This window comes from Henckelia pumila, chromosome 2, assembly GCF_033568475.1.
Source record: "Henckelia pumila isolate YLH828 chromosome 2, ASM3356847v2, whole genome shotgun sequence".
In the NCBI taxonomy this organism is placed as follows: Eukaryota; Viridiplantae; Streptophyta; class Magnoliopsida; order Lamiales; family Gesneriaceae; genus Henckelia; species Henckelia pumila.
In genome coordinates, this window is record NC_133121.1 from 145480873 (window position 1) to 145506343 (window position 25471).

A 25471-nucleotide genomic window follows, 5' to 3' on the forward strand; every position below is an offset into this window, starting at 1 on the left:
TTGTTATCAACTCATTTTGAATTTTATGACTGAGTTAATGATGATGAATTTCTTTTCCTTTAATGAGCCAAAAATGTTCTTGCATTATAGGATCAAACTCGCCAATCATCTCAATCAAGCCCAAATTGAATCATCCTCCAAATTTTCATTCTTTTCACGGAAGGACATAATATTTTTAGCCAAACATTTTACAACTGCTATAATTCTGGTCAAAACCCCTCTCCAACGGTGTCTCATTTTTAATTTGTTCTTGCAATTCTTTGTCAATTGTTTTTATTTTTCCTCAATCTCACTTGTAACTCCACCATAGATATCAAATTAGCAATATGTTCACGACTTTCTCCGTGTTCTCTAAGATTCTCTCTTAGATGTTTCCAATCTCTAGATCCCTCTTCTGCTAATTGAATTCGTGATTGTAGTGTTTTGAAAAGTTTACAACAGAAACAAAATACTTTATCTAACTCCTTTGAATAAATTAGCCACTTTCTTTCATGACTTGTTTTCTTTGGAAGCACTCTGTTATAATGCTCTGAAAAAAAATGTCTATCAAGTTCATCATGAGGGTACTCAAAATTAACCTCTCTAATTGGGCTTTTTTCAACGAGTAAATCCCTCATTTTTGTATCAAGACTATCCCAAACTCTTGGATCAAATATATTCAGAGAATGATCTATTTTTTCATGTTCCTGATTATTTCTTTTGTCTTCATCAATATCCATAGTGTTTGCAACATAACCATCTTCTATTTATTCTTCAGAATGATTTTCTTGTGCATTCTGATCATTGAAATTGTCAATCAAAATTTCTTGCACTATATTTGTTTCTTTCAAAACAAACTTATCCATATAACCTTCATTGATTGAGTAATCTTCTTTTTCGTTTCTTTTTTTCCTTTTAGCACATGTAGAGGGGTATTTTCTAGCCAACATATTTCTTCAAGTTCTGCTACATTAAATAAAAATTCAACAACATAATTGATCTATATGAAATTATCTTTCGTATTTCATAAATATGAACTATCAAAAAAATCACAATGAACTATCAAAACTCACAATTCAGATACTAATTTAATTTATAACCAGTTAATTTAGCTATTCAAATTCAGCAAAATCCCCAATTTTCAAATAAAATTTTGAAAGTCATACCTATAATCCTCGAATTTGTAACCCCTATAATCTTCGAGTTTTCAAACCCTACATAAAATTAATATCAAATATTAAAATCTAACATCAAATCAAATTATTTAACAAAATATATTGTGTGAGTGTGAATTTGTATGTATACCTTCGATTTTCTCACGTGAGTTTTGAAGAAGTGTAGTGTCATCTTCTATGATACTTGCGTGTGTGAGTTTTACGCTTATGAAGATTTTAATTGACACAATGAATTCACACGTCACCATAAGTTTTTTATTTGACTTTTTTTATTTATATTATTATTTTAATATAAAATAATTACACAGGCCCATAATGTATAATAATTATAATTTAAAAATATATATAATAATTTTTTTAAATATTTGGGCCCCACCTTGGGCACATGCCATGCCTGCCCAGGGCAAGAGCCGCCCCTGACTAAGAGATGGCGACTCTGATACCAGCTATAATGTCTCATATTCGAAGAATATCCTCATTGTACCAAGACGGATCTTTCTAACGTACTTATGTCCTCACTCGAAAACACCCTGAAAAACTTCTCAAGGGGTCATCCATCTTATAATTGTCCTAAGTCAAGCACGCTTAACTTTGGAGATCTTATGCGATAAGCTCCAGAAAAGAAGATCACCTTCTTGAGTAGTACCCATCATATCATTTAAGCCCTCTTCAAACGCGCAGTCTCATACCTACACAGTCTCGGAATCTCTCTCATTCTGGTACGAGATCGGTTCATTTATGTCTCCCTTCGCCTAGAAGTCTGTCAGGAGCCGCTCATTGTCCATGCAACCTCTTGACACCGGCGATCTCTACCCGCCCTCTTATTAGCCCCGACGTAACACATTAGCATCAAGATGTTGGATGTAAAATGTCCTGCTCGCCGTAATATCTACTCCGCCATCATGGTGGCTCTTTGTAGTACACGCTAAACAACTATACTAAAATGACTATCTAGAAGGATATATGGGTTCAACATGATATATGCACATACAATGTAACATATGGATAAATAGTAAAAAAATGTGTATCATAAGTAATAATACAACATATAAGTATGTATACTCGTTGATTACCTTATTCTGTATTTGCGTACCTCTACTAAAACATGTCTCAGGATATCCTAAGCTTCAAGCCTACACACCATAACCAACATGCAAACACTACTTAACTTATCATAATTCCTCTATTCCCAATTATAAATATGGTTCACGAATCATACCTGTGTCTTTTGTCAACTAGTTGAGGTCGATAGCCTTAAAAATTATGCCTAGTTTTGGTACAACCTGGAAACGCCTTGCCACAATATAACCCTCGACTATATAGTTGGAAATCACTCAAATATGCATTGGAAATGAGAGAATCACCTCTATTTCTTTCCAAATTCAGAAATCCCGATTTCCTATTTATAAGCACAATGATGTTTTAACACCTTGTTTCGGAAGGTTCAAACTTGCTACGTGCTGAATTGCACTTCTGACACATAAGTCACCTAGATGGTACCTTGAGTTTGGACAGTCCGAACTTTGCGGTGGTTCCAAACTTATTGTTGTATAATTGTTCTTGAATTTCTTAATTAATGACCTCTTACTCATGTTTTAGCAAAAACGAAACTCGATTCATTACAAAAATTGTCATACAAAATCTACATGGAAAGTAAATTACGTCGAAACAAGGATGAAACATATTTTGCCTGTGAAAAATTTGCAACATAACAAAAAATATAATATATCGACAATGGTTACAATAATCATATGAGCAAATATATATAAATATCAATGTTTATTGTAATAAACTCTCCTACAACTCAAAGGTGATAACTGAAAATGTACAAGAAGTTGAAATACATGGAAGATGTGACATTCAAATCAATACAAAGAGGGGACAAAAAGTTATTAGATATGTCCATTATGTTTCAGATTTGACATAAAATCTAGGAAGTGTTGAACAACTTACGGAGCATGGTTATACATTAAATTTGACCATAATATGTATGCAATTTATGATAAGTACATATTTGGTGAAATAAAGATGCCAAAGAATGTGTTTTCCTCTTTGCAATCAATTATGTGAAATAATCGACTCTTGTTGCAACAAAAGGCAACAACAACCGTTCATAGATTTAGCCTAAAAGGTTCGGGCACTTGAATTTTGGAACTCTCAAGCTCAAAACTCTCTCAAAATAAAATGGTGCAGGGGCTATCCACAATTTAATAAAAAGAGATGCCCAACATAAATCTCAAACCCCATTCTTTTCAAGTTAAAAACCCTAATCCCAATATCCACCTTCCCATTTCTCCAAATTCCATCGCACAACCGGCCGATTGGTCTCGGACATTGGGTGGCGACGGGAAGAAAGCATAGTCGAGAGGCTCAATTGTAAGTTTTTTTATGTTTTTGTTACTCGATTTTAACGTTGGCGAGGCCCGATTTTTATGCGATTTGTTTTTTTCTTATCAAAGTGTTTAGCATTTGAGATATGTTTTTGCGACTGAGATTACTTTTACATTTGAGATATGTCCTAGATCAAGATATTGTAACATTGTACATAAATAAATCCAATTTTGGGGTAGAAATACTAAAGTTTATCGCACTGAGAACTATGATACCTGAAGGAGAAGAACTCATGTAATTATTTATTTGATTTTTGGATTATGATATCATGGAGATCGAATATATACAATCAGATGCAAATCATATTTTTTTTCTTTCTTTTTTTTAACCTTTTATAATACACATTATGGGAATGATAAGTCTTGAGTGTACATGTGAATAAGCTGATGCTATTGTTTGCAATATGCTTGATTCGAATAATGTTTGATTTTATATCGAATTAAATAGGTCGGTACCATAGCTTGATTTTAGAACTAAAATGGTGAGCACTTTGATTTGATTTTTAGTTTCCTATTCGAATTTCACAATATATATTATATGAGTAGAATTTATGTTTGAAATGTTTGTTTATTGTAATGTAGGGAAAAACGTATGTGATTTTTGTTGGACGGAACCCCGGTGTTAATGATAGTTAGGAATAAATCATACTCAAGTTAACAAATATAGCGGTGTATTGCACATATCAATATTATATCTCAGTAAAGAGGAAGCATTGAGAGATTTTAATTCATACAAGGAGAAACAACATGCTTTCTTTGCCCCTATTACCCAAAAAAGTTCGAGGGTCAACTTCAACTGCATCTTCAAGTTCTGGTGAAAAATGAAGCAGGCTGAAGAACTGGCGAATTTCATAAAAAGTCAGCTAGATTTAGCTGATGAATATCTTCAAGTCCGGGGTGCAACTCAAAAAGCTTCTACTTCGTATATCCATCAGATATCAATGACAGTAGTCTTTCTTCACTTTAAATTAAACTACAAATTCAAAATAACAAAATCAGTATCAAATAAACAATAAACAAACTATTTGGCAACAAAATAATTAAGACAAAGCTACCCGTATTTCAAATTACCCTATCATAATTTTTTTAAGCTACCTGTTATTTGAATCAAGAAAATACCAGTTTAGTAAATCAATAAATGCTTCAATAAATGTTCAACACAATATGTTTCAGAAAAACTAATGAAAAAAATCGGGTCTTACTTCTCAAAATATATTGAAGGACTTTGATACAATAAAAACAAAAACAAAATATATTGAAGGTCTTTGTAAAAAAATTGGGTCTCGTCAACGTTAAAATTGAGTAACAAAAACAAAAAAACATCAAAAAACTTACTATGGAGCCTCTCGACTATGCTTTCTTCCCGTCCCTTCCCGTCGCCGCCCAATGTCCGAGACCAATCGACCGATGTGATGGAATTTGGAGAAAGGGGAAGGTGGATTTTGGGGATTAGGGTTTGTAACTTGGAAAGAATGGAGTTTGAGATTTATGTTGGGCGTCTCCCAACTCACGTGCAAGTCACGTGAGTGTCCCGTACGATGTTAACAGATTATTTGATGGTAGGGATACTTTTTTGGAAACAACATGTGTGAATTATGGATATAAATGACAACACAAAGATTTGAGAAACATAAATGAGAAATCACGAAAATAATGGGAATATTTTAAGGCATCATCCTAGCGTCTCCCGACTCACGTGCAAGTCACGTTAGTGTTCCGTTAGATGTTAACATATTATTTAACGGTAGAGATATTTTTTTGAAAACAAATGTACGAATTAGAGATATAATGACTCAAAAAAGATTTGAGGGATATAAATAGGAAATCTCGGAAACAATATGGACATTTTAAAGCTTTTTCTCCGATTGATCAAATAATCTAATAAGCTTTCTTTTCAAAATATTATGAGTGGATAACAGTAAATCGATTCGACTGGTTCATCTATTTTTAAACAATTATTTTTGTTTTAGTATTTTTTTAGTAGTGAAACTTAGGGATGGCAATTTTTCCCGCGGGTTCGGGTATCCGCGGGGAAATCTGAAACGGGGCGGGTTTGGGGGAGTATTTTCGGGTATGGGTTCGGGTTTGGGGATTTTTAAAAATCTCCGAAATATATTGGGGCGGGTATGGGGATGCTATCCCCATCCCCGAACCCGCCCCGATAATAATAATAATAATAATAATAATAATCATAATCATAATAATAATAATATTTTAATTATAAAATTTTATTAAATCTAAAATATTATTAAAAAATTAAAATTAAAGTATTATTATTATTTCATTAATATATTTTTTTATACATTATATATAATACATTCTTTTATGATAGCTTAGTTTTTTATAACATAAAAATATTATTTGAATCTCATTCATGTTACATACACATATAAAGTATTTATATTAGTCTAAATATATATTATTTATTTTGATAAATTTAAAAACAATTTATAATCTTAATAAATTTTTGATATATAGTATTTTTTTTTAAAATATTAATTTTTAAATTATAGAAATATTTTGTATTTAAAATATTTTTATTAATTTTAAATTTTAGTTTTATAATAAAAAATTTGACCCAAAATATTTTAGGTATTTTATTATAAAATTGAATAATAATTTTTATATTTCTATATAATAAAATTTACTAATTCATATATATACATATATATATATAAATAAATAAAATTTATTTATAATATAGATAAATATATATATTTTCGGGTATGAATATGGGGATGGGAATTTGATCCCCGCGGGGATGGATATGGAGAATCCCCGATAAGAATTAATGGGGATTGGGGCGGGTATAGGGATCAGATTTGAATTCGGGGATGGGGATGGGGAAGACATCCCCGTCCCCGAACCGCCCCATTGTCATCCCTATTGAAACTTGAGTCCCACTGACTTATTTAGCTAAATAATGTTCTTGGTTTAATTAAGAACATGTCTTAGTATTGAAACTTGAGTCCCACTGACTTATTTAGCTAAATAATGTTCTTGGTTTAATTAAGAACATGTCTTAGTATTGAAACTTGAGTCCCATGCACTTACTTATAGATTCGATGAGGTCCTCATTAACTAACTTACTTAAGTTCGACAACTTGTTGAGATTGATCAAGTCCGTCGAGTTCTTTAAATCTTGCTAAAGTTTAGTCCGTAGTCAATTTTATTGTCTTCATTAACTTTGTTTTATTTTGTTAATTCATAAAAATAAATTTTTCAACAATTTTTCTTTATCGGATTTCGAAGAAAATCACTATCATCTTTAATATTGAAAATGTTATAGGCATATTTTGTGAAATATTGAAAATGCACACTTCTTCCTTGTTAAATTTTAATAGGCATATTAAACTCTGACCTTTTATAAAATTAGCACACTCGCCCCTTCAAATGAGTGATTGTTGCGCACGCGCCCCTCATGCGACTGGGCAAACATTTTGGTATTTTTTTGCACCAAATACCCCTGTGAATATTAAAAATACATATTTGACCCCTTTAGAATATAATTTTTAAATCTAATTCAACCCATAATACACAATTTTTATTAAGATCCAATCATAAATATTTATCAAACATTTTTTGTTTTATTAATTTTTAATTTTTATTTTAAATGTATTATCATTAATTAATTATTTTCTAAAAAAATATTATTACTTTATCTTGTTATCATTATTTTATTAAACTCACTTTGTATTTCCAACTTCTCCATTAAACATGCATTCATAAACAAAGATTTAAATAATTTCAAGCACCAAAATATTGAACTAAACTGATAAGTTCAAACATATTGCCTTTTCGATTTAGGAATATATATATATATATATATATATATATATATATTATTGAACCAAAATTTAAATTTTTCGAGAATATGCATTGCACAAATTGTAATAAAAAATAAAAAATAACATGGTTATATAATTCTAAATAAAAAAAAGTAATATTCATGAACTTATCATTTTGATTTAATATTTTGGTATTTTTAGATATTTAAATCCTTATTTATGAATCATGTTTAATGAAGAAGTTGAAAACACGAAATGATTTGATAAAATAATGATAACGAGATAAAATAATAATATTTTTTATAAAAAAAATTAATTAAGTATTATAAATTTAAAATAAAAATAAAAAATAATAATAAAATTAAAAATGTTTGAAAAATATTTTATATTGAATCTTAATAAATATTGTGTATTATTATTTAATGCAAATTCTGCAATGCACTTTAAAAAATTTTGATTTTGGTAAAAATATATAGTCATAAATTGAAAAGTAATATGCATGACTTATTATTTTAGTTTAATATTTTGGTAATTTTAGGTATTTAAATCTCGTTTATGAATGCATGTTTAATGGAGAATTTGAAAACACGAAGTGAGTTTAATAAAATAATGATAACAGAATAAAGTAATAACATTTTTTAGAAAAAAATTAATTAATCATAATAAATTTAAATTTAAATAAAAATAAAAATAAATAAAAATAAAAATAAAACGAAAAGTGTTTGCTAAATATTTTATAATTGAATTTTAATAAAAATTGTGTATTATGGGTTGAATAGATTTAAAAATTATACTCTCAGGGGTCAAATATGCATTTTTAATATTTCACAAGGGTATTTGGTGCAAAAAAAATATCAAAATATTTGTCCAATCGCATAAGGGACGCGTGCGCAACAATCACTCATCTGAAGAGGCGAGTGTGCTAATTTTAGAAAAGGTCAGGGTAGAAGATGCCTATTAAAATTTCACAAAAGAGAAGTGTATATTTTCAATATTTCACAGGGATATATGATGTAAATTACTCGTTCTTTAAATCTTGCTCAAGTTTAGTCCGTAGTCAATTTTATTGCCTTCATCAACTTTGTTTTATTTTGTTAATTCATAAAAATAAATTTTTCAACAATTTTTCTTTATCGGATTTCGAAGAAAATCACTATCATCTCTAAATTTTTATTTAATCTTCAAAATATGCTTCACATTTGAACTTTCGTATGTACCCCCTTGTGTTAAATTTTTCTATAAAATTAAGGCTTTTTAGTATTCTCCCCATTACTAATCAAATATAGAGAACAAAAAAAAAATTTAGTATTTTTTTTTTTTTTGAGAAATTGTACTAATATATTAAACTCACTTATATTCGCATATTTAATGGGGCCCGCGATCAAACCCTGCGCTGGCACGATTAAATTTGGATAAAGATTACAGATAGAAGCCATTGACCAGTTAACCTTTAATTCAACACAAACACGACTTTTAATGATATTTTATGATAATCTCATACTAAATTTGGATTAAATAAGTATTTTAATGGTATCATAAATGGGGCAGAGCATATATAATATTATTTTTTTAAAAAAGGGTTGACACCGAAGGAGACCCGGTTCCACATGAGTAAGAGGCTCATTGGCTCATGCGGAGGGTAAATCGAGGGATGTGCACGAGCGGCAGGGACCTGAAGGAGGGAGCACATGACCCAATCTCCAGAGCATACTCCACAATATTTCAGCAGGAAATATGCTCCACACAAGGATCGAAGCATATATAATATTATTATTATAAAGGGTAGACATGAATGCCAAGAAAACTGCACTTTGGAAAGGGAAATGTGCCCAAAATGTACTTTTTTCTTGGATGCTGCAAACCCTAATTATATATACCCAATAATTGCATATCTTTAATTAGTTAATGTGGGCATTTGTGGCTTATCTCATATTAATTATTACATTAAATTACTATATATCCTCCAGAAGGACCCTTCAAAACAAAGTGGGTTTTAAGTTACATGATTGAACTAACAAATATTCGACGATTTGCATCACTTAGGCCTTATGTATCTTATAAAATATAAATAAATTCAATTCAAATTGGAAAATTATATTTTCCATAACTTGCATATTTTATTTTTGTCATGTTTTTGGATTATTTGCAAGTATCAATCCACTAATTTGAAATTAGTTTTTATTTTAGTAATTTTCATCATCTGTAATTACATGACACCAAAAGTCAATGGTGCGACAATGGAAAACAATTAATGTGACGATATTTATTATTGACATCTTCGATGATACATTATCACTTCGATAAAAAAAAGATTGAAATTGAAAAAAAAAAAAAAAAAAGGAAGGGAATAAAAAAAGAAAGAAACAACCTAGTGGACTAAGGGTGTAAACTGAACGATAACTAAAGAAAAAAATTTAAACTTACAAATTACAAGATCAAAGATGTACTTTTCTAATGCATATTTGATTTACATACATGAACAGGTATGTTAACTAGATCCCAATAGTTGATTGAATATATATATATATATATATATATATATATATATATATATATATATATATACACACGACGATTTAAATATACAGGTGAAATCTTTTCGAAATTCTCTTGTTTCTTATAGATGTGGGCCAATAATCCGCAATAATGTGGCCCATGTTTAAGATCATGGGCCTAGACTTTGAAATGGGCGTCTAGCTGACAACGCTCATCCGTAAGCCATAATTCAATGCCTCTCCTTAATATCTAATATAATTGTGCGCCTCCTAATGGATATCCAACTTTATCAAAAGTACATATATAATTATTAAACGGCATATATCCAATAACTATAGAATTAATTCAAAGACACGGTTTGCCCGACACAAAATTTTCATGAATCAACTCGAATATGACATCCATTATCTCATAAAATTGACCCGTGAAAACAGACGGAGAAGGTTTTGAGTTAAAAACATGGTTAGTTGAGGTAGATATAGGGCATGCACATATTTGGAGTGGTTTAATTGAATGAGTGTTGGAAGGGGGGGTCTACGAGCAGCAACAGAATGAAGAAAATGACAAAAGCCAACAGTTTGAGTTTTTTAAAAAATATTTCTGCAGCTTTTTCCAACACACACTACGTGACAAACCAAGAAAAAGGCAAATTTAGTTTCAAATCTTGTTGGGAAACAAAATAAAGTTCAATTTATAAGTATGGATGTATCTATTTCTATCGAGTTTCTTGTATATATATATTAATTTTATATCAATGAAAACTTAATTTAAGAATGCTGTCAGTCATGAAATTTATTAATTTAGAGATGTTAAATTATCGATAATATAGAAGAACTCGAAGCTATCGTCATTGCAAATCTTGTTAGGAATCACTCTGAAAGTACTTTATGTAAAACGAATAATTCATTACAACAATAAAGACTCTTCACAATTTACTAAATTATCTTTGTTATATGGTTCTGCTAAAAATAATCATCTTACTCATTTATGTAATTTATTAATTTAGCAAGTTGATGTTGGTCCCAAGTGCGGCATTACGAGATAAAAACTATGGAAATTGAAGACTAAAATAGACACCAAGATTTACGTGGAAAACCCCCAAAAATATTAGGGTAAAAACCACGGGCAAGACCAAAAGATTCCACTATAATATTTGGAGAATTACAACCTCTCTCTGTGTTTCCAAAGATACACTCACTCTCTTAATACAGGAGAAAACCTATCTCACAAATATATATAAAATTAATTAGGAAAAGAGAAGAACTCAAGAATCAGAGAAATGAACTTGAGATGGGATACTTAGAATGTCAAGAGGATGCACATATTTATAGTGCAATTCTTCGGTGCATAAATGAGAAAGGAAATTCAATTATGAATTTCCTTCACATATTTGTCATCCACTTGGCCGGTCACATTTTTCCTTATGCCACAAGCTGCCAAATGCCATCCTTTGACTTTTCCACTCAACATTTCTCCCACTTGGAGATTTGATTGAGAATCAAACACATCTCCACACATCCTTTCAATCTTGCCATTCCCGCTGCTTATGTTTCTGCTAGGCCACTTGAGGATTTATACCACTCAAATTTCTCAGTACTCACTGGCTTGGTCAGAAAATCAGCTATGTTATCCTTTGTATGAATCTTCAGCATGTCCACACTTCCTTCCTCTACTACTTCCCGAACAAAGTGAAATTGAACTCCAATGTGTTTAGTCCTGGAATGAAAAGCTGGATTCTTTGCAATGTGCAAGGCGCTCTGACTGTCACAAAACAAATGAATTTTTTCTTGTTTGTGCCCAAGCTCCTCCAATAACCTTTTAATCCATATTGCCTCCTTGCAAGCTTGAGTAACTGCCATATATTCTGCCTCCGTTGTAGATAATGCTACAACTGTTTGCAGTTTTGAAATCCAGCTGACTGCACCTCCTGCAACTGTAAACACATAACCAGTAGTAGATTTTCTTTTATCTAGATCACTTGCGTAATCTGAATCCACATAGCCCCTGAGTGTAAAATTTGATCCTCCAAAACATAATGCAGCATCCGAGGTACCCTTAATGTATCTAAGGATCCTCTTAACCGTGCTCCAATACTCTTGTCCAGTATTCGCCATATACCGACTGACTGCTCCCACTGCTTGTGCAATGTCTGGTCTTGTACAAATCATGGCGAACATTAAACTTCCCACTGCTGATGCATACGGTACTCGAGACATCTCCATCTTCTCTGCTTCACTGCTAGGACACATCTCAGAAGATAACTTGAAGTTAATAGGAAGAGGGGTTGAAACTGGCTTACTATCTTGCATGTTGAAGCGTTGCAAGACTTTCTTCAAATAATTTTTCTGGAAAAGCCAAATCTTCCTATTGCTTCTGTCTCGGTGAACTTGCATCCCTAGAATCTTGTTTGCTGGTCCCAAGTCCTTCATATCAAATTCCCTAGCCGACTGTGCCTTCAATTCTTGGACCCGATCTTTGTTGGGGCCTGCTACCAACATGTCATCCACGTACAACAATAAAATGATATAATCATCATCACCAGACCTCTTGAAATACGTACAAGGGTCTGCACTGAGTCTGTTGTACCCAAGGCTCATGATATAGGAATCAAATCTCTTGTACCAACACCTCGGCGCCTGTTTGAGACCGTACAGAGATTTGTTCAACCTGCAAACCAAGTTCTCTTTGCCCTTTTCTGCAAAACCTTCTGGCTGGAGCATATAGATTTCTTCTTCAAGATCGCCATGAAGAAATGCCGTTTTCACATCTAACTGTTCTAGATGTAGGTTAAACACCGCACACAATGCCAATACTACCCTGACTGTTGAAAGTCGAACCACAGGAGAAAATATCTCATTAAAGTCAATTCCTTCTTTCTGAGCGTACCCTTTGACAACCAATCTCGCACGATACCGCTCCACTTGGTTATTGCCATCACGCTTGATCTTATAGACCCATCTGTTACCGATAGCTTTTCTCCCTCGTGGTAGTATAACAAGATCCCAAGTTTTGTTTCTGTCCAATGCTTCCAATTCTTCCTGCATCGCTGTCATCCACAGGGATACATCCGAGCTTTGAGTAGCCTCATGAAAACTCGATGGCTCACCATCATCTGTTAATAGACAATATGCAATGTTGCTTTCAGTGACATAATCTGAAAGCCATCCTGGTGGTCTTCTCTCTCGAGTTGACTGCCTCACTTTGGAAACCTCTGACTCAACTGGTTCTTGTTCTTCGTGCTCTGGTACTGCTTCACAAGAAACTTGATCTTCGTCTATCTTATTTTCCACCTGAATGATAGTAGTTTCTGAATTCAGTGTGTCTTTGTCTCCCTTCACTTTATCTTCCTCGAAGATAACATCCCTGCTGATGATAAGCTTGTGGACAGTAGGATCCCACAAGCGAAACCCCTTTACTCCATCAGCATAGCCCAAGAAGATACACTTTCTGGATTTGGAATCCAACTTCGATCTTTTCTTGTTCATTGTACAACACGTACACCGGACTTCCAAATGTATGTAATCGAGAATAATCAGCTGGCTTTCCAGTCCACACCTCCATTGGAGTCTTCAAATCAATCGCCATTGAAGGAGAACGATTGATGATATAAGAAGCGGTTTTGACTGCTTCTGCCCAAAATGACTTTGGTAGACCCGCAGTACTCAACATGGCCCTTGTTCTGTCCAACAAAGTTTTGTTCATCCGCTCTGCCACTCCATTCTGTTGAGGCGTGTAAGCCGTCGTGAACTGTCTTTTGATACCCTCATGCTGACAGAATGCATCAAATTCATCACTGGTATATTCTCCTCCATTGTCAGTCCTCAAACACTTGATTTTTTTTATCAGAATCAAGTTCAACCCGCGCTTTGAAAACTTTGAAGACTTCGAAAACATCTGACTTTTTCTTGATTGGATACACCCAACATCTCCTAGAGAAATCATCAATAAACGAGACAAAATATCTCGCTCCTCCTAGGGACACCACCGGTGCTTGCCAAACATCAGAATGAATCAGCTCCAATATGCCTTTGCTTTTGGCAGTAGATGTGCCAAACTTCAATCTGTGTTGTTTACTGGTAACACAATGCTCACAAAAGGGTAGAGTCACTTTTGTAAGCCCCGGCAACAGCTTCTATTCAAAGAGAATCTTCATTCCTCTTTCTGACATATGTCCAAGCTTTCTATGCCACAACACTGTTGATTCTTCTCCCGAACCAATTGATGCAACAGCTAGTTCTGCCTCTTTGTGTGTTTCCCCCAACAATACATACAGATTTGCAGCAACTTTTTCCGCCTTCATAACCACAAGCGCGCCTTTCACAATCTTCATGATCCCTTTCTCGATACGGGTTTTGCACCCAATATCATCCAATTGCCCCAAAGACAAAATATTTTTTGTCAGGCCCTTCACATGTCGTACCTCCTGTATGGTGCGAATAGTGCCATCAAACATTTTGATTTTGATGATACCGACCCCAGCGATTTTCAAGGCATAATCATTTCCCATGAATACAGATCCTCCTGAGACTGGTTCATACTGATCGAACCATTCTCTCCTTGACGTTATATGCCACGTCGCTCTTGAATCCATAATCCATGCATCACAAAATTTGTGTCTGCCTTCCGCAACCATTGCTGCTTCGCTGAATAATATTTCACCACCGCCTGAAGTACTGGCCACATTTCCTTGAGATCCCTTATCGATGCTCTTCGTACACTCTCTCTTGAAGTGCCCTTTACCGCCACATTTAAAGCAGTAAATATTCTTCTTCTTACTTCTTGACTTGGATCTACCATATCTGTGGCTCCCACTGGAGTCACGCTCCGTCAATCTTCCTCTCGTCATCGGTAAAGCCTCTGCTTGCTTCGGCGTTGCCAACCTATCTTCCTTGTTCCTTCGACGACTCTCTTCTTCAAGAACCGCAGTTAAGACGTCGTCAAAATTTAAATTATCCGAAAGAACATTGTTGGTAACATTGATGATGAGCTGATCGTATGAATCTGGTAGACTTTGAAGTAGAAGCTCCGCACGTTCTTTTTCCTCTATTTTATGCCCCATAGACGTGAGCCGAGAAAATAAAGTATTCAGTGTATTGATATGGTCGGTCATCGATGAGGATTCCGCCATCCGAAGAGTATAAAGCTTTCTCTTTAGGAAAATCTTGTTGTGTAGTGACTTGACCTCGTACAATTTTGTCAGAGTATCCCAAATAACTTTTGCGCTTTTTATTTCAGAGATACTTGACAAAACTTCATCCGCTATAGCCAAGTGCAAATTGACAACAACATTGTGATTCATCTCATTCCACTTTTGATCGTCCGTGACGTCCGCTGGTCTATCTCTAATAGCTGCCAAGCAATGCTCTTTTGTTAGAATTGCTTGCACCTTCAATTTTCACAGCAAAAAATTGCTCCCATTGAACTTTTCTATCTCGTATTTTGCCGTCATCTTGACTACAAAAATCCTGCCTTATAAAATCTTCAAAAAATCTTTTCTGATGTGGAAGATCAGTCAAAGCTGCAACCACAGAGCATACTCAGAATTTTAAAAAATTTTATGCCAAGGCTCTGATACCACTTGTTGGTCCCAGGTGCAGCATTACGAGATAGAAACTATGGAAATTGAAGATTAAAATAGACACCAAGATTTACGTGGAAAACCCCCAAAAATATTAGGGTAAAAACCACGGGCAAGACCAAAAGATTCCACTATAATATTTGGAGAATTACAACCTCTTTCTGTGTTTCCAAAGAGATACTCACTCTCTTAATACAGGAGAAAACCTATCTCACAAATATATATAGAATTAATTAGGAAAAGAGAAGAACTCAAAAATCAGAGAAATGAACTTGAGATGAGATACTTAGAATGTCAAGAGGATGCACATATTTATAGTGTAATTCTTCGGTGCATAAATGAGAAAAGAAATTCAATTATGAATTTCCTTCACATATTTGTCATCCACTTGGCCGGTCACATTTTCCTTATGCCACAAGCTGCCAAATGCCATCCTTTGACTTTTCCACTCAACAGTCGATTCAAATGCTTTAGAAAAGATTAATAGAATATCATTAGAGAGATTTTACGAAAATAAATGGCCGGTATTCAGAGACGGAAATAGGGGAGTGGTTGATTAAACTTCAATAGTTATATGTTTTAAAATTTTAAATATATTATTATTATTATTATTATTATTATTTTAATATAACAAACATTTTTTTTATACAAAAAATATTTTTTTTATAAAAAAATTATGGCTGATATGATTAGTTTAAAACTATATGAACAATATTGTTTTCATTAATTCTTATTTATAAAGTCAAGTTATAAATCCATTTCGATTCAGAAACTTATTTTAAAAATCTATAAATTGGATTTTCAGAATTAAAAGTGGTATATTTATTTTTTTTATAGAAAAAATATCCCATAGGATTTTTATGTATAAAATTAATGAATAATAATTAAGAGTTATCATGGTTTCTATATTGTTTATATTCATATTGTCTTAGTAAAATAAATGCTATGCATTCTATAATGACATAATCAAATCGAGTCAACACAAATATTATTAATTTAAATTATTGAAGGTAAATCAAGTTTAGAAATACTTAAAAAAACACTTAAATAATATATACAAAATATAATATTTCTATTATTTATGTCTTTACTTAAAAGATAGGTCTTATCACAATAAATATTTTCTATTAGGATCTACTTTTATATAAAGCCCGACTCTAATTAAGAGTCACGTGAACATTAAATAGTTGTGAAGATAGTGTTGGGGATTTGATATTTTCTATGAATAAATTAAAGTATCATAGATTTTGCCATTTTGGTATTCAAGTTTCTTCTAATAGCTTTTTATCTTAATTTTTTTCAAGGAACTAATTTTTTTCAAAAAATTCAGTATAGTAAGTTAAAGAATTTTCCAAAACTAAATTCAATGTATGTCGAATATAATAAATGTTATTGTTACAAGTATTTGCAGTATATATAAAAACAAAACAAAATATCTACATATTTTCTTAAAAAATTAACTATACTATGAAAAAAAGTTGTCTCCCGAGACAAATAAAGCAAGCAATGTTAATCTTACAGTTGGGATATCATAATCTTGTAATTAAAAAAATCTTAACTTGTAATCTGAAACATATCCATTTTGAAAATCATAGCATTAAAGGAGGGCACCAATCCATCTTCATGAGATGTGTTTATAATGACTGATGGATTGCAGATATTGACATAAATTTCTTCCCCTTTTCATAATGGTCCAAACCACAACTACTTCTTCCTTCCATGTTTTGTCCTCATTAAGCATTCATTCTTCCTTTTATTTTATCAAAATTGCAAAATGATAAAGAATGATTCTTGCTGTCCATTTTCTTCTGACACTTCACATCAACCATCCATAGTTCACTTCTCCCAACATTAATAAAAGAAGAACCAGCGCCCCCATTGGCTCTATTTGGTTTTTATCTCTGCAACCACCCGAGAGGTGAAAACTCCCTTCTTCAGTGAAGGTAATAATGACATGTTAGCTAAAAAACAAGTCTTGTTTATTTGATTTTTCGGGAGTTTCGAGATTTGTGTGTTTTCATCATCTGTTCCTGTTTGTTGTCTGTATTTCCCACATGATGTGTTTTGTGATTTTGTTGGCTTTTGATAGAGTTCTTGTGGTGGGCAAAGTCTTTGCATTTGGTTCATTCATGTTCGTTGGCTTATTGATTGCAAGGTGAAATTTCTTTTAAGTGTTTTCAAGAAAATGGATTTTTGTTTGTGTGTTAAGATTGTGACCTTTTTTGTTTCTTATGCTTTTGTTGTGTTCTTTGGACGGGTTCTTTAAGCTGTTTCCACCTCACTATGCTATTCAATATAAACCTTTATTTATCGAGTTTTGCTTAGATTTTCTCTTAAAAAAATGTCAAATTTGATTCATGTAGCATATGGAATTATCTAAAAAAATAAACATCCAACGGGCTGACTGAGCTGAAGCAAGCATGCAGTTGCGGTTGAAAAGAGGAAAATAAAAGGATAATCAATGTCAGAAACATTATTTGCTGTTTACTTGGCTAAAATGGAGTTTGCTGGATTGCCTTGTGAATTCATTTCTTGATTTCTATAATGAAACAAAAGTATTAAATTAGAGAATTAGCAAGTTGTGACTAATTAAGAACTGCATTATTCCGAAGTTCAATAATCTCTGTTCCCCACATGTTTGCTTATCTCTTACATTTTCCCCTGATTATGCTTCTTTTACCCAACCATTACTACTCAGTCTAACAGATTCATACTTCACATAGAGCCTATAGAAAACAAAAAAGAAACTCAGCAAAGAAAGAAATATGGGAACTGATCATGTTAGTGATTATGATTGGGAGAAAGAAGTGGAAGACTTCCAGAAAACGAAAGCCGGCGTTAAAGGGCTAGTAGATTCTGGTATCCAAAAGATCCCAAGATTCTTCATTAGCCCACCAGAGAGTTTGCTTAGTAGAACTGATGATAGTGGTGAACTTCAACTTCAGATTCCGGTGATTGATTTCGAAGGAGTTGAGAAAGGGGGGGCTCGACGGAGAATGATTGTTGATGAGATTCGTAAAGCTTCAGAATCTTGGGGATTTTTCCAAATGGTCAACCATGGAGTCCCATTAAGTGTGCTGAAAGCTATACTAGAAAGCACGAGGAGATTCCACGAGCAACCGACCGAAGCAAAGATGGAGCTTTATTCTTCAGATTCTAGGAGAAAAGTTAGGTTCTATGACATAAATGGACATTTCAGAAAATCAGATGTGGCGGGGTGGAGGGATGCACTTTCTTGCACTTGTGAAGATGATATCTTGGAACCTGAGGCTATTCCATCAGTTTGCAGGTATCCTTTCGATGTTTTCTAACACGTACTTGATGATTCGTATTAGTGAATTTAGATTGTAGGATGTAGAGTTGCTTTTATCACAGAGAATTCTCATGTTTTATCTCCTTCAAGGACAATGGATTCTGTAATCTAGCAAGTTAGAAAACCCATTCTCGGGACAGTGTTAAGCAGATAGAATTCAGTGTTCTTGGAAAAATTTACTAGAATCCTTCAAATTAACAGTCCTGTTCTTCGACATCAAATTGGATCTTCGGAACCTTGGTTGAATCATCATCCTTAAATCTGGTTTGCAGGAGCGAAGTCATCGAGTACCTGAAATACATGATCAAACTGAGAGATCTTTTGTCTGAATTATTCTCAGAGGCACTTGGTCTAAGCAAAGATTTCTTGAACCAGATACAATGCATGAAAAGTGAATATTTAACATGCCTATACTATCCAGCTTGTCCCGAACCCGACAGGACGTTTGGCACGGGTAAGCACTCGGATCCCACCGTTCTCACCATAGTAGTACAGGATTTAATTGGCGGACTCCAAATTCATCGTGAAAATAACTGGATTGATGTTCCTCCAATTGAAGGGGCTTTAATAGCCAACATTGGAGATCTTCTGCAGGTAATAGTCATATTTCAATTCAAGATTCTTTATCCATGTTTTAGGAACCTCACCTTTGAAAAATATCTGTTACATCCAGCTTATCACCAATGACAAATTCAAGAGCGTGGAGCATAGAGTATTGGCTAGATCAGTCGGGACTCGTGTATCCGCTGCTTGCTTCTTTTTTCCAAGTTCTCAGCAAATGCTAAAGGATTATGGACCCATAAAAGAGCTTCTATCCAAAGAAAATCCTCCACTATACCGAGAAGTATGTTATCTTGATTTTGTTACCACTCAGTATCAGAAAAATGTAAGAGATGGTAGCCAAGCCCTTTCCAGTTTCAAGTTATAAAACACAGTTGCTACATCAGACTTTGCGAAAACATGGCAGGATTCTGGTGTTCTTGGTTATCTTTATAAGTTATTCTATTCATTCTTACTAGGGAAAAGTTCACTCTTTGATTTTTTCTAAGGTTGTACGCTTTCGGTTTCTTTTTGCATTCTTTGTGACTATAGAAGTGATTTTTTTCTAATTTGATGTGGAAAAATTTTTAGGAGATGCAAATTTGTAGTCGATTCGTTCGATCATCGTTGTGTACTGAAGTGCAAGTTAAATAGCAAAATGTCAATCCTAAGATCTCAGTCTAATGGCCTTACCAGAGAGTTAAATATGTACAGATGGGATATTTGGAACAATAGTTTTCCCATTACATTATCTATAGACTAATTTTCTTTTCACTGCCTTTTCGTTTAACTGCGATTTTGATATTGGTTCAAATATGTCAGAATACTTAAACATACCGTCTTCCAAATACAACTCCAGTTATTTACTAAATAGAGGTACAGAGGTTGCTAGAAATGATCCAGTGAAGAATCTGCATGAATTCAATTCAGATGAAGAAATTTGACAAGGTGTGATAAGATAAAACGGAAATCAGCACCAGCCGTTAGGCCATCTTCTCTTGGAATCCATTTTGGGTAGCCATTTAGATCTTGATTTTGAGTTTGAACCCAAAACTAATACACTCTGTTTTCGGTGTCTCCAAATCAATCTTCCTAGTATCCCTTTTCGACGCGGTGCAGCCGAATATTCATACTTGGTTGGTTCATCAGCCTTTGAGAAGCTGAAAATTTCATCTCCAATGGTGGCAGCCGGAGGAGAACTGAAGATAGCTTCTTCAATGGTGGTCGAAGGGAAGACTTGATCGCGATCTCTGATGGTGTTGAGGCGTAAATACCTCTGATCCAGCGATGCCTTGGGGATGTCTCTTGCTAGTAAAGGAGACGCGCCACCCCAGTTGTTGGTGCCGAAAGAAGGGTGCTGAGGAGTTCTAAATTCCAACAATTCTCTCTGCCTCATGCTTCACTTGTTCTATCTTAGTGGATCTTTTGGTGCAATTTTATGTTGTGTTGTGTGAGTATAACTGCCAAGAAAGACAAGGAAAAGGCGATTACTTCAAGAATTGGAACAATTTGATTTATCTTTATGCTGATTAAAAAACAAAGAAATAAAACCAAGACAAGTGCTTAGTTGGAGTTTGATACTGTTATTGACAGTATCCTTGGTATTTTACGAGGTTTATTTGTAATTTTTTTTGTCAAAAGTTATCCATCTGTATTTGTTTTTATTATTAACTATTTAAAATCACGCAAGTTATTGGCCGACCAGTGTACTTCTGAATATTCGAATGGGAGTTTGGATTTGGAAGCAATGTGAATATCCAAGCTATGCAGTCCAAATTAAATAAAATTGTATTTTAGGACAATGGATCATTCTGGAAATCTTATTTCACCATAACTAATAACTTCAATCACGGAATCGAACTTCGCCTTAGGCTTGTGATCAAGTGTTACAATTAGCTAACAAAAACTTTGCACGCTGAAACAGTTCAACAAAGGTTTGTGAGACAACCGATGGATACCCATGATGAAACAAAATAAATATGTACGAGTAGTGCAAACACCAAGTAATTTAAATGACTTTGTGGGGACGAGAATAACATCTAGAAAAAGTTTTACATAGAACTACGATTTGTTTCCTTGCCAGTTCTCTCACTTGGCCTCTGCTAGTCTAGCCCTAATTGTTTCAGGACTTGATATCTTGTTAATACTGCAAAAGAAGATATTGTAAACCGTCATATAATGTTGAACTTGTACTTTTGGAAAAGAACTTCATGGTTTGAAGGATAATGCTGAGTGATGGAGTATATGCAAAACTTACCATACAAGAAGATCTCCGCTAGATGCCAATTTTTCGTGAATCCATTCAGGAGCAAGTTCTTGCAGCAATCGAAGTTGTTCTTCTACCTCCCCTGTGATGGTATTACAAGATTCAGCTCATACTAGTTTTTGCAATATGAAAAGGTTGAGAATTTTCTTATTAGAAATTGAGCTTACTTCTGTCAACAACATCCATATTGCCAGCTATTATCTTCTGAATGAGCTCCTCTTGTGTGAGGACAGAACGTCTAATAGATTGAAACAGGAAATAAATCATGTTAAAGAGCTTGGGCAAGCCAGCGATCATTTGTCGCCTCCACTTCGCTTGTGAGATTGCTGGATCACGCTCCATTAATGCTTTCTTCTCCTTTTCTTGTATCTGTAGATATGGACAAAAGTTATGTCTAATTGATATGTTTATTAAAATAAATAAATAGTTGATATGTATGTCAAATATTTTGCCGTGTGACATGTCACCCCAGCAATAAGAGCTTACTGATCGTAAAAGAGCCTCTGGAAGAATGTCAAAGATTTCGTCACTGGCTGATAAATTTCTGCATGTGCTTCTGCTAAGCGTATTGTTAGCATTTGCACTCTTTGTAGGTGTGTCGAACTTCAGAGGCCTGTTTGGGGGTGGGCGCCTGACTAGTTTGCTTGGTGATCCAGACGACTCATCATTCGGGCTCTTGCAACATCTCTTAGGCGGTTGAAGTATGGGCGTAGAACATATCAGCTGTGCTGGAGTAGAGCAAAGTTCTACCGGCGTACCAAGAGTAGAGGACCCATCTTCATTCTTGGCCAAATTTACACTTTTTACTGGGGTGTCGAGAAGGATTGATGGTGTTACATGAGCTGAAGCTGCCCCATCAGATGAGAATTTGGAAGGAAAAATGACAGAAAATGCACTGCTTGCATTCTCTGAAAGACTTTCAACGAACTTGGGTTCTGAATCAACCGAAGCATGAGCATCGATATCTGACTTCTCCTGCTCCAGATTTTCTGCACAATGCGTTGAGTCCCGAGGTGTGAAACTTCTCCTAAACGATAGAGACCGATACGATGCGTTGGCTGGGTCTCCAAACAACAATTCCGCTCCAGGTGTCTCACTTGTCGAAGATGAAACTGAAGCGCAAACCAAGTTTCTCGAATAATCTTCCTTCCATCTATTGAATGGTTCAGGCAGCTCATCCTCCGGGACATCATCTCCCTGAAGATGTAGTTTATCAGTCACACGAATTTGTGGTGAATAGCAGAAGCAGTAAATGGCAACCAACAGCAGTATAAATCGCTATCTCGACAAGTTTATACTAAGAGAATTATTTTTCAAGGTTCTGGCAACCAAATGAAGTAAACAATTCCCAGCAAACAAATTATTCTAGCGTCATCAGACAAACAAGTCTGAGCAAGCCTGACCCAAAGATTGGATTTTCTAGCCTGCCTGCACAACATATTTGTCACATGAAATCAGATGATAATGCATCAACCTCACAAGGATGGAATACTTTTCCACCATGAATTCAGTTTTTCACATGATACAAGGAATCATAGAGACATGAAAATCGTATCACGAATTCTTAAAAATAAAAAAAGAGCCAGGCAATTCTCCACATAGAAAACCCAAGTATGCAGAGTGCCAATGATCACACTAATGAACAACACCATATTGACATGTGGTGCCAACTATGAGTTTGCTTCATATCTAAAATCACATTAAAAACTTCACATATGGGGTCTAAAGGGAGCTAACATCACATGCAATTCATAGGCTACTTGGCAAGTAAATGTTTTACCTCCGGATAAGACTTGTAGAATTCCACAAGCCGAGCACGGAAAACTTTCCTCAGCTGCTGCACATTTCGACTATCAGATTTAGCATTACTTCCATTCCCAATAGCTTTAACATTCAAAGTGATGCGAAGATCAGGTTTAATACAGCTGGTGCGCTCATCACGCCGAAGAGCCTTCTCAATCTCAATCACATCCGGCATAATAAACTTCATTTGCGCTAAATGGCTATGTGTAAACCTTCTGAAATTTCATCAATACAAATAACAAAAAAAAAAAAAAACAAATCAATGTGCCAACACAAAAAGATAATAAATGAAAAAACTGACAAAAAAAAAAGAACTCTTTAATCCGATCTTGCTCACCTATCCGTTAAAGTTTCTACTTGGGGTCTAACATTAGTAAACAAAGTAGCAGATCTCTTCAACTGTAGAAGCCGGATCGAGCTATCCAAGCTATTGAAAAAATTATCCAATAGTTCATACCTGAAACACATGTATTATAAAGCATTTAATCAACCTTATACAAAGCGAATCGCAGCATTCTAGATTATTTGCAGATAATCAAAATCACTTACTTTTCCGGGAGCTTAATCTCTCCATCAGCGGATTTCTTTTTCTTCTTAACAGCGGCCGCAGATTCAGACAAGGTACCAAAATGCTCGTCTGTTGATCCAACGACAGGGCCATGACTCGAGTTCTGGCCGGAACCCGATTCCCGCAGCTTCAGGGCCGCCTCCCTGATTTCTTTAATCGACATCGCCGCACTACGGTGGCGCATACGGCGAGGCGGATCAGCTGTCTTCCCGGGAGTTTTAACAGTCAGTGGATTGGAGTCGGAGCCGGAGATCTTCCGGTTCCGTGGACCCGACGGAGAATGGAGCGGCTTCTTCGACTTGCACACATTGAGCAACGAAGATTTAGCAGATTCCATGGTTTCAGACACACAGTGAAGGTGAGATGGAGGGAGTGACAGTATATATGCGTAGGTGCGCGGGTCTCTCCTTGGCGCCAAATCTTCCCGCGGGGCGAAGAAGAAGGGTGATTCTGTAATTCTCTTTAGGTCTGTTGAATTTGGGCCGAAATGGAATTAATTGGATTGGACCGTAAAGCACATCAGATAGATGGGCTAAAGAATTGGGACTGCCTCGGGAAGATTTTAGTCCGTTATGTTTAGATTGTTTGTGTGGCAAAAAAATTTGAGGATCTTCTTTATAGGGCCAAGTTATATTTTCACCTATCGATTATATAAAATATCAAATTTTTTAATAATTAAATACCATAAAACACAAATACCAAAAATCAATTAAAACCAATCCGGATTGTCAAATAATCGAATCACAGCGTTTGTTTTTCCAACCAAAATTGGATGAAAATTGCAAAAAAAATAAAAAAATTAAACATACATGATTAAGATTGCGAAGGATATCAATGAGCCGAGTTTAAACTCGATCCCGGGTAAAACCCACCACCCCGGTCAAACAGGTTGCGGGGCAGGGTGAGTCCAGGTCAACGGGTCCGGAGGTAGCCCCGGGTTTGAGTGAACCCGCCCCAGACCCGCCCCACATATATATATAAATTATATAATTAGATTATATTTATAGAAGATTTTTCAGCTGCCCAAAAATATTTTTCCACCTCATCCCCGACCACTAAAACTCGGCACTTTGATTTTTCGCATAACTAAAACACGATACCAGAGTTTAATGATCGGGAACGAGTTGGACATCATTGGTTGAACAGTTGAAAATTTCTATATATTTATAATATATAATATATGGAAAGTATTATTCCCACTTCAAAATTTGCTTTTCACACTCCACTTTTATTATTATTTTTTTAATTTTATCTTAGCTTACAAATTTACCCTTACTAAATTACTCATATATTTTATTGAATTTTGCTATGCTGTCCACCTATTGTGTCCATCTAATGTAACCATCATGAAGTGACACTCAACTATTGGATACACAATATATCACATCCAATAGTTGAGTGTCACCTCATGATAAGAACGGTGAGTGAACATTATAACAAAATTATATTTTATTAGACTAAAATGTCCTTTCATACTTATGCTAACAATGGTCTTTCCTATTCTTTTTCCTTTTCTTTTTATTTTTGAAGGGATTTCCTATTCTTTTTTTTTTTTTTTTGAGCGAATTTCCTATT

General features: G+C 34.4%; 2 protein-coding genes across 4 annotated transcripts; one reads left to right on the forward strand and one right to left on the reverse strand.

The window, feature by feature from the left end:
* The first annotated feature begins 17113 nt into the window (after positions 1–17113).
* Positions 17114–20033, forward strand: LOC140882375 (deacetoxyvindoline 4-hydroxylase-like). Of its 3 annotated transcripts, none has more exons than XM_073288346.1 (5): positions 17114–17349; positions 17496–17561; positions 18113–18695; positions 18992–19313; positions 19393–20033. In XM_073288346.1, the coding sequence occupies exons 3-5, from the start codon at positions 18172–18174 to the stop codon at positions 19645–19647; spliced, it is 1101 nt and encodes a 366-aa protein (XP_073144447.1). In that variant the 5' UTR covers positions 17114–17349; positions 17496–17561; positions 18113–18171; the 3' UTR covers positions 19648–20033. The 3 variants fall into 3 exon arrangements, with proteins under 3 accessions (XP_073144447.1, XP_073144446.1, XP_073144448.1); XM_073288345.1 differs by having other exon boundaries at positions 18130–18695; XM_073288347.1 differs by lacking the exon at positions 17496–17561 and having other exon boundaries at positions 18130–18695.
* A 1122-nt stretch (positions 20034–21155) lies between these two features.
* On the reverse strand, positions 21156–24269 carry LOC140882374 (CDT1-like protein a, chloroplastic). The gene is made up of 7 exons (XM_073288344.1): positions 23878–24269; positions 23666–23785; positions 23306–23543; positions 22012–22722; positions 21693–21894; positions 21517–21607; positions 21156–21405 (listed from the first exon to the last, which is right to left on the reverse strand). The coding sequence occupies exons 1-7, from the start codon at positions 24231–24233 to the stop codon at positions 21348–21350; spliced, it is 1776 nt and encodes a 591-aa protein (XP_073144445.1). The 5' UTR covers positions 24234–24269; the 3' UTR covers positions 21156–21347.
* Positions 24270–25471: the final 1202 nt, after the last annotated feature.